Source organism: Physella acuta, unplaced genomic scaffold (genome assembly GCF_028476545.2).
Source record: "Physella acuta isolate Inbredline_101_S28 unplaced genomic scaffold, ASM2847654v3 ptg001129l, whole genome shotgun sequence".
NCBI lineage: Eukaryota > Metazoa > Mollusca > Gastropoda > Physidae > Physella > Physella acuta.
The window spans coordinates 398,748-409,068 of NW_026732646.1; the positions used below are offsets into that span (position 1 = coordinate 398,748).

General features: G+C 31.6%; 1 protein-coding gene across 2 annotated transcripts; it reads left to right on the plus strand.

The window, feature by feature from the left end:
• Positions 1-687: 687 nt before the first annotated feature.
• Positions 688-7,844, plus strand: LOC131956129 (NADH dehydrogenase [ubiquinone] flavoprotein 1, mitochondrial). 2 transcript variants are annotated; one of them, XR_009388935.1, is made up of 14 exons: positions 688-875; positions 2,281-2,354; positions 2,458-2,547; positions 2,693-2,841; positions 3,353-3,486; positions 3,626-3,690; positions 4,108-4,212; positions 4,509-4,700; positions 5,112-5,278; positions 5,765-5,918; positions 6,370-6,424; positions 6,778-6,887; positions 7,432-7,595; positions 7,634-7,844. XR_009388935.1 is itself a non-coding variant. In XM_059320551.1 (13 exons), the coding sequence occupies exons 1-13, from the start codon at positions 830-832 to the stop codon at positions 7,513-7,515; spliced, it is 1,425 nt and encodes a 474-aa protein (XP_059176534.1). In that variant the 5' UTR covers positions 688-829; the 3' UTR covers positions 7,516-7,844. The 2 variants fall into 2 exon arrangements, 1 of the variants encoding a protein (XP_059176534.1); XM_059320551.1 differs by having other exon boundaries at positions 7,432-7,844.
• Positions 7,845-10,321: the final 2,477 nt, after the last annotated feature.

Consider the following 10,321-nt stretch of genomic DNA (forward strand, 5'->3'; position numbering starts at 1 on the left):
CACTGGGTCAACTTTTAATGTCTTTAATTAATTTAATTAACATGTTTTTAATTATTATTTTTGCAATCTATTAATTAATAATACAATCAACAACACGTTTAAGTGTGTAAAATATTTATTTCAATTATTAAAATTGGATCAAAACGTATACAATACGCTCGTTGGCAAGCAGGTTCTTGCGTACGCAGGCAAAAAAAAAAGGGAAAAAAAATATCGCAAGGAGGGACGTCACTAAAACATGAATATCTTAAATACTATGCGTAGGAATACAAAATGACTCATACATATTACAGTAGAATGGCAGCGGAGTAATACAGTGCTTTCGGTTTGTTTCTGTGTGAAACGGTTATAAAATAGCGCCCGATGAAAATCGGGAATTTGGAATTTTCCGCTATGTGTGACCGCGCGTGGAACTTTACTCTAGATCTAGATCTATTTTTTTTTTGGCTGAATTTGTGGCAAGCTAAATTTTAGCTTTTATGGCCAAATTTTAAAAATTACTTTTACTAATTCCTTAAACAGCTCCTATAAAATATATTTGAAAATAATACATATGGTAATTCAATTTTTAATTTTAAAAATGTGGTATAGCAATATGAATTACCCTAAAACGATGCCTTTATGGATTAGATTTATATACTATTTTTTAAATAAGAAAATGCCAATTTGTACAACACACCTACCGGAAAAAGAATAATTCTATTTTCTGCAGACCTACCTTGGCAATGGGTTCTGTTTATGTAATAAGTAAAGGTCGAAGCTAATATTTGGAAATAATAACATTAAGCCTTAATTAGAGATTTCAATCAAGAAAGCCATTACTTAAATAATGGCTGGTCTTGCACGCATTTCTCCATCTTTTGCAGCTTCTGTTTGTAAGTATTTATTTGAAATAATTCGCATGATTAGTATGTTTACTCGTGTAACTTGCAAAAACTTAAATAAATAAAAGATAAAAGTCTTGCAGCTTGACTCACAAAAATGAACTCAATGATGACTGGCTGTGGAAAAATCTTCATTTGTTCGCGATGTCATACACTAAAACACATTAATGTAATTCTATAGATCAAGATCTACTTTTTATCCTAATTAGTTAGGCCTAAGTAATTAGCCTATTAATAGTCTAGTCTAATTATATTTTATTGCCTAGGTTATTAATTTACCCTAGCCTATCTTATCTTTATCTTATAAGACTTATATTAATAATTAGGCCTATAGCCTACTAAGTTTACTAAGTTATTACTTACTGAATGTGAAGGCCAATTATTAAATTTTATTAATAGGCCTATAGACTATAGAGAGTGATACTAATTAGTAAATTACTAATTAGGCCCTATTATTATTAATAGTCCTTAAACTTATTTAGCCATTTCCTTTTAAATTTTAAAGTTATTTGCACAAAAAAAAAAGAATGGAAACAGATTGAAATGATTGCAGAACAAATTTGTAAAAATTTTTGCCAGAAAATTTCCCCCAAGAATCAAATTTCAATGGAAAAACAAAAAGCTGATCATAGCTCATGCAGATTACATTCTGGCCTACACAACAAACAACGTACTTTCTTCTGCCACAAAAATACTAATGATAGACCACTATTACCATTGCTAAACTATAATACTTTTCATGGCTATAGGGCTAACAATAATATAATTTATATGAGGCCTATAATAAGAAATACTAGGGCCTATAGGCCCTAAATTATAAAGTATTGGGGGGGGGGGGTTAAAAAAGCAATGTTTTGTAAAGTAATAGGCCTAGGGCCTAATTAAATTTAATTAATTATTTTCTGAATTTAAGGCCAGTATGATGAGATAATACTTTATATTTCAATCATAATACTAATTACTAGGCCTAATTAGACTTTTTAGTAAACTAACTAATAGTAAAAGTAATAGGCCTACTAACTACTAATAATATTTAGTATTAGGCCTATATATATTATATTTCTGAAACAGAAATTAGCAGAGACAAGCTTGATGCTCAGCTCTCAATATATTTTTACTAAACTAAGCAGACACATTTGCTACATGCATCTTTATCAAAGTTTAAAATACCTGTCACCCACTTTGTTGGGTCACACAAGGCATAGGCCTAAGATGTGCCTATCATTTACAGAGACCTCAAGATTTCCTTAGCATGGTCATATGATTTCTGACCACATGACTGACCCCTCTCCTGCTTTCTCCTAATAAGTATTTTACCACATCTATTGGAACAGCTAATGCTTGCATTGTGTGCATCATCCTAATTATTATCTCTCTTTATGCATCTATTTTCTAGCCAGAGGACAGAGCCTGCCATTTCTCTCAGCTTTCGTCAGAACGAATGCTACAGAAGCTACTAAAACAGAAAAGGTATTTGTTTCATTTTAAAATTCAAACCACTTAAGTTTATTCTGTCTAATTAGTATGAAGTGTACTTGATAATGTTGTTACTTTAATATTTTTCCCAACACAGAAAACCTATGGCCCTCTAAAAGACTCAGACAGAATTTTCACAAATTTGTATGGTCGTTATGACTTCAAACTAAAAGGAGCTAAATCAAGGGTAAGTGATAATTTTTAATAATTCAGATTGTTCAACCCTTAAGTAGGTTACTATGCTAAGTATCTAAGATGATCAACTTGATAGATTTAGAAGTCAAACATGTAAGCCAATGTATTAATATTATCTATATTTTCATTATTTAAAGGGTGCTTGGTACAAAACTAAAGAGATAATACTTAAAGGCCATGAATGGATATTAAAAGAGATAACAACATCTGGCTTGAGAGGCAGAGGTGGAGCTGGCTTTCCTACAGGAATGAAATGGGGATTTATGAATAAACCATCAGATGGCAGGTTGGTTTTTCTAAAGGCTATTTGATGATTTATAACTTTTACCTATGGTAAAGTTACCTTTTGAACCTGATAGTTAAATTGCGCAAGTGAATTAGAGTTTGCTTCTGTGACCTCGGCATGTGAAGTGATAGTGTGCCGAGTCTGTTTTATTTTCCCTAATGTGAGTCAGGTACCCATCAGACCTGGGTAGACACTGTACTTGCTTGAACCCAAGACGTATTTAGCAGTCATACGCTCTACCATTTAACAATGGTATCCCTTACTTGTATCTATAATAAATGTAAAATAATTTTGTAATGGTGTTTGATATGTATAGCACACAATTGCATTATAATGAGGATTGTTTTATAATGAATATTAAAAAATATTTTTCTAATGGTTTTTCCTAGACATTATTTGTTTGTTATTTTATGTAGACTGAGTGATGAAAGAAACATTTTAAAGATGCCACAACAAAATTAGCTAGTGCCTTATATAATGTAAATTTAATATGAAAGCGCTCTTTTCTCAGGCCCAAGTACCTTGTTGTGAATGCAGATGAAGGGGAACCAGGCACATGTAAAGATCGAGAAATCATGAGGCATGACCCCCATAAGCTGATTGAAGGGTGTCTGATTGCAGGTGTTGCTATGCATGCTAGAGCAGGTAGGTCCATCTTGCTTAACCAGTACTGTTTATCAACTTTTTAATTAAAGTATATCATAAGATACAGTAGCCAAGCAAGAAACTTTATTGTTCTAAAATAATGTATTAAAGAATTAACAGAGATTGTATTTTCTTTCAGCTTATATCTACATTAGAGGGGAGTTCTATAATGAGGCTTCTAATCTCCAAGTGGCCATCAATGAGGTTAGACCTACTGGTTTCTATTCTATTCACTTTTTCAAAATGAGTTTAGTTAGACTTTTTCAGAGGGGTTGGGTTAGCGGTGAAAATGTATACCTTATCTTCTTGTGTGTTAGGATATTGGCCTTAATTAGAAAATAATTAGATTACATTGCTTTCTATCCATGATAGCCATGAAAATGTATACCTTACCTTCTTCTTTAATTTGGAATATTACCTTAATTAGAAAAGAATTGGGGAAATATTGTTGTTTTTTTTTTTTTAATTTTTTTTAACAAGTGATGTTACAGAAATAGCTTTTTTTTTTCCAAGTCTAATAATAGTTTCTTATAAAAGAGAGAAAAAAAAATTAAGTTTTATTTTGTGAAAGTAATCAGATAACTAATACACTGTTAAAAATCAGTTAACTGTTCTATATAGGCCTACCATGCAGGACTTATTGGCAAAAATGCTTGTGGAAGTGGATATGACTTTGATGTTTTTGTGCATAGAGGTGCTGGAGCCTACATCTGTGGGGAAGAAACGGTAAGTTACAACTTAATTAGATTTTGTTTTCATTCTTTCTTTAATGACTTCAGTTTTAATTAGTTATTTATAAATATTTTACATTATATATATATATATATATATATATATATATATATATATATATATATATATATATATATATTTAGTATAATAAAATGCATTTTATAGTTATTTATTCTGATGAAGCCCTGTGGCCATATATCTGTTTATAAATTAAGGCTTTCTTGTTATATTTTTTAATAACTTGATGCATGATTATAACATAGTCTAATTTTTTGTTTCCTTGTTTACAGGCACTGATCGAGTCCATTGAAGGTAAGCAAGGCAAGCCTCGTCTCAAGCCACCCTTCCCTGCAGATGTGGGGGTGTTTGGTTGTCCAACAACTGTGTCCAATGTGGAGACTGTTGCAGTGGCTCCAGATATTTGTAGGCGTGGCGGGACGTGGTTCGCTGGCTTTGGCAGGGAGCGCAATCGTGGTACCAAGGTGTGTTCTGATAACTCATTGTTAACAAGTGTTATACTAAAAATACTGGTTTTACTCATACTGGCTAAGTAGGTGTTATTGATGATGTGCTAGTGCTTAGTAATTGTTTTTTGTTTCTTTGTTTAATGTGATGCTAAGCTATGTTTTGATATCTCTTTTATAATATTGGTTTATTTGTGATGTGAAATGAACTACTGTGCACTATTTCTATTACTTTGTATAGTATGGTCATACTGTGCCACTCTCAGGTGTCAATTTCATTTTTACATAATATGGACTAATGGACATCCTACAGAATCTATTTGCAACCATTCTCATCTTTTATTTTAACTGTAACAATCATGTTCTCTATCACTCATCCTCATTATCCTAGAGGCAAGCTAACTATTAGTTGTTTTCCCCTCTCCCCAGCTGTTTAACATTTCTGGACACGTCAACAACCCAACAACAGTGGAGGAGGAAATGTCCATCCCCTTGAAGGATTTAATCGAACGACATGCTGGAGGTGTTATTGGAGGCTGGGATAACCTGCTGGCTGTTATCCCAGGAGGTTCATCAACACCACTCATACCTAAATCGTGAGTTACATCCCATATCATATCAGGGTTGGGAAAGGGGGACAACTTTTTCTATATAAATGCATGAGTAGACAGAGTTGAGGACTTGCTGTTAAATTGTGCCATTTATTTTATCTGAATAAATGTATTAAATTTAAAATCCAAACACTTTAAGCTTTTTTGTAATCATTTTATGTTATATAAATGGACAACTTTGACGAATGTCTTTTATCAATATTGTTAACATTGGTAAAAATTGCGTTTTGTCAATTTTGCCTACATAAGGACTGTGAAAACATAAAAAATTCAGCCTGAACAATTTTTGGAAAGTTATATTTTAAGAATCAATTATATAAAAGTTGCAAATACAGAGAACATGAAAACCATGTTAAATTACTGTGCTCTTCTGCAAATTTTTTTTTAACATGCCTCAAAATAAAATAAACAAATTATGGCTTACACCTGAAATAGTCTAGCTTATGTGATTTTGTGTTCATCTCTTGCCAGGGTGTGTGAGGATGTTCTGATGGACTTTGACGACTTGATCAGGACACAGACTGGACTTGGCACTGCTGCAGTCATTGTCATGAATAAACAAGCTGACGTTGTCAGGTGTATTGCTCGCTTGATTGACTTCTATAAGCACGAGAGCTGTGGACAGGTGAGACTTTGCCCCACATTTACCTGTACTCTGTTTTTAAAAATGTATGTAGTTTTACCCTGTATTCTGTTGTGCTTGCTGATTAGCTATATTTTGTTTCTCTAAACCTGTTGCTTCTGTTCTGTTATTTAAAATTCACTTTAATATAACATTTTGATCGTGCAAGGCACACTATATTACACACACACTGAACTAAAATTAGTAATTCTAAAATAAAGACCTGCTCAAATTTTTTAGTAAAATATTATTTTTATCACAATCATGCAATTTTATATATTGAACACCGTAAAATAGTTTTATCTTTCCAATTGAAATATGGAATAAACATAATAAACTTTTATGGAAAGTTTAGTAAAAAGAAATATTTTAAAATTCAGTTGATTAAGTTTAAAATGACCACAAAATGACCAAGTATATTTTGAGTTTACTAAATTTTGAAAATGTATTTCAGTGCACACCCTGCCGTGAAGGTGTCAGCTGGATGATGAAGGTCATGCACAGATTCCGTAAGTCCTACCTTTCACATTTCAGTTTCAAGTCAGTCTTTATGGAATCTTGTTACAATAATTTACCAAGTTCTTTGTATAAATTTATATATTTAGTCTTTTAATAATAATTGATATACGCTTTTAAAAAATGATCTTCATCTGTTTTATCTTTTTGTAGGTTTCTGAATTTTTTTTGTTAATTATTGATCAATTACTATTTTACATTATTTTATAAATAATTAATATACCCTTTAAAAAATTATTTTCATCTCTTTTATTTATCTTTTTGTAGGTTTTTGAAATTTTTTGTGAATTATATGGATCCATTATATTATTTTATGAATAATGAATTAATGACTAAAAAATTTCAGAAACTGGCAATGCACAGAAAGATGAGATTGACATGTTGTATGAGATAAGCAAGCAGATTGAAGGCCACACAATTTGTGCTCTCGGAGATGGTGCTGCATGGCCTGTTCAGGTATTTCTGTTTCTACCTTTTATCTTAGACTTCATCTACACAGATTCATTGTATGTTTTCACTATTTGTTCATTACTGTAGTAAACATTGGCAGCCTTTTTTATGTATAATATTAAAAAACTTAATTTATAATGAAAATAAATTTTAGAACCATAAGCAATGGCAATTAAGGAGAGGAAATTTGCACATAAATTAGCGCTATGTTATTTTAAAAGAGTTGCTTTATCTGTCAATACCTCATCTATGTTTGCTTTAGTTCCAGTGTCATTAAAAACTAAAATATGAAAATATATAAATTTGAAAGGAGCTGCTATTGGGTAGTGCTACTTGTAGCCTCTATGTTTAAAGTATAAGCCTACACAATTTCTGTTTTTTTCCATGGACTTTGTAGATATTCTCCTGAAAAACAGTGCATTTTAAATACAGATTATTAACTAATAAATAATGCTAATGAAGACTGGATGTCTAAACTGATGAGTGACTGAAACACTACCATGAAGTTATTAAAAGTGTTAGAATAATATTTAATTTTTTTTGTTTCTAGGGCTTGATTCGCCACTTCAGACCAGAGTTAGAAAGGAGAATGGAGGAGCATGCAAGACAGAAGGCCGCTCAAGTTCGCAATTGATACAGAAAATTTCCTAGTGTTTAAGTTAGAATAAACCTTTATGTATTCTTTGACTTTGGTGGTCTGGTGAATTTTTTGACAGGATACTGGTGATGTCTGAAGCTGCTAATAATACACAAGTTTTGTAGAAAGGAATATAATGGTATTTGTTTTAGTGGATTTAAGGCAAGGTAGTGTTATAATCATTGAGAATGGTTCAATAACTTTCATTGTGTTGTATATGAAGAGAGTGAGGTATACAACTAGTTGTGTTGGTTTAAGAGTTAATTGTTGTATATTTTAACAAATAACAGCTTGTAACGATTCAGAATAAATCAACTATTACTTCCCTTGAGGTTTTTTTTTTTTTTTTTGAAATTTTTTTTCTCAATATCAATTTTTATAACCAAAATATTTTAACCGTTAAAGGTCGGTCGTCAACTATCACACAATGGGAAAACTTTATTGTGGGCAGCTTGTGTCATTGCAGATAGGAATATAGATTCTTAATACCAATACTGGTGCTTCTTTCTTCCTAATTCTGACACCATTTTTTAAACCATTTTGCAATATAATCCCTGACAAAAATGTAGAGAAAAAAAAACAATACACAGGTAGGCCCTACATACATACAATTTTTTGACCATAGTAATATAAGCACACCTCAATGCAATAGTTTATGAATAAAAAATCTATCAATCTTGCAAAAAATATAATTTGACTCTTAACATATCAATTTTATGTGGATAGCTTTCCAAAATGCTGATAATAGGTAAAAAGCCGAAATTAAAAAATGATACTAAGGCATGTATTTTAGAATTTAAAAAAAGCCTAAAAACCTAACATAACAAACAATGAAACTAGTTCTTAAAATATTTGTGTGTAGGCTCTATATATATAATATATAAATATATATATATATATATATATATATATATATTCAAAGACACCCAAAGACAAATTGGCCTTAATTATGTCTGCTGTTATAATTTTGAAACACCAAACTCATAATATTAGATTAAGGTAATACAGATATGTATTTAGGTTAGGCCAAGGGGATTCATGTTAAACCTGAGGACTTAATTTGAGGTCACTGTGGGTTATTGTCATAGCAGGGGTCGGCAACCTGCGGCTCTTTTGATATCAAGATGCGGCTCTCCAGCTCCTTGCACAAATACTTATAATCTTAATAAAAAAAATAAAATATTTGAAATAAAAAATTGTTAGTGGCTCTTTAAAACCAGAGTAATTTTGAAAATTGTAACTATTGGCTCTTCCGCTTGAAAAGGTTGCCGACCCCTGTGTCATAGTACTGTCTTACTGTTTCAATTTCCATTGGCGTCCCTATAGGGAGTCAAAAATCTAGATTACTGATCAGAAGACCTACACTAAATATTTAATCGAAAATCCACTTGTAAATAAAACAATCTTAAAATAAGTTTAATGTGTTTTTTTTTCTAGTTGTTATTAAGTTTTAAATGAACGCTTCATAAAATCAGGTAATAACATTCAAACTGAAAGCGACGTGAATATATTATGTTTAATATTATGATAAAAGTTATCATTATGATATGAATTACACGTAATAAACCGAATTAGTTCAAATTGTATATTTAATATATTTTTCTTTTAGTTGTTTCCCTTGAGCAAAAAAAAAAGAACAGAAGGGAGCCATTCATTAGTGGTTAAATTGTGAGGGGGGGGGGGGGGGGGGAAAGGGGAGAGTGTGCTATATTTAAAAACATACAAAAAAACCATTTTAATTTTAATAACAAGATTTTATAAAATGTGGTTTTTTAAATCTGTTTTGGTTTTGTTTTTAGAATAATCTTGAAACTGGTATAAAACAGTTTTGAATTTTTAGCTAGGTCGATCTAAGCTGCAAAGCAACAGCAGCCGTCGTGTTGTATCGTGGTCAGAAGTTGTACCTCGTTTAGTAGACCTAGTGGCCTTAACTACAGTAACATTGAACTATTAGGCGATTGTTATGAAACAAATAAACAAGTGCCCATCTCATCGATACACGTCACTAATTGTATAGTAAAAATGTTTATTGTGTGATTTTAATTATAGAAAGCCTGGTTATATTTTTCATAACCCTTAGAATTTCGGCCAAACAGTTTCGCCTCTTAACTGATCTTAACTGATCAGATAAAAAAAATCCATGATATTTATTTCTCTTTAATGCAATGGATACTATGCAATCCAGTAACACTCCGATCTCTTCCGTTAAATTTGGGAGAAACGTAACTTTTTAACTACATAGAACTAGTTGCGTCATTTCTATTTCTTAACAACTCAAGAGGGGGAAATCGTTTAATACAATTGGCATTTTTTTTCTAGTTGTTAAACGATTTATATAATTAGCACTCCGATGTGATATCCTTCGGATTTTAGTTGGCGAAAAAGCACCCCCTTCCCCCGTCACTAATTCTTAAGGGTGTTTTTATAAATGTTACATAATCGTTCGATAGGGCTGGTAAGTAGGTCACCAACCAGTTCTATGGCTAAATAAAAACTTAATGAGCCATAGAACTTGTTGGTGACCTAATTACCAACCCTATACGCGTCAATACAATTAGTTAATTAGGTTCTTTTCTACTAAGCATTCCAATATAAATCTTTCCTATTTATGTTGGCAAAAAAGAGCACTCCCCCTCAATCATAGGAAATAGCGGGTGAGAGGTTTTAACCGGCCACAGTTTTCTAAATGGTATTTATTTTACTGTTACACATTGAGGTAAAAAAAGTTAAATATTTATGTAAAGCCGTTAGCCACTTATTTTATTAACTTTAAATGTGTATAATTCAATACTGCCCTTGCACC

Coding starts and splice junctions, on each gene's coding strand:
- LOC131956129 (XM_059320551.1), top strand. CDS start 830: ATGGCTGGTCTTGCACGCATTTCTCCATCTTTTGCAGCTTCTGTTT. Junction 2,842..3,352: donor AATAAACCATCAGATGGCAG/GTTGGTTTTTCT, acceptor CTCTTTTCTCAG/GCCCAAGTACCTTGTTGTGA. Junction 5,919..6,369: donor AGCACGAGAGCTGTGGACAG/GTGAGACTTTGC, acceptor AATGTATTTCAG/TGCACACCCTGCCGTGAAGG.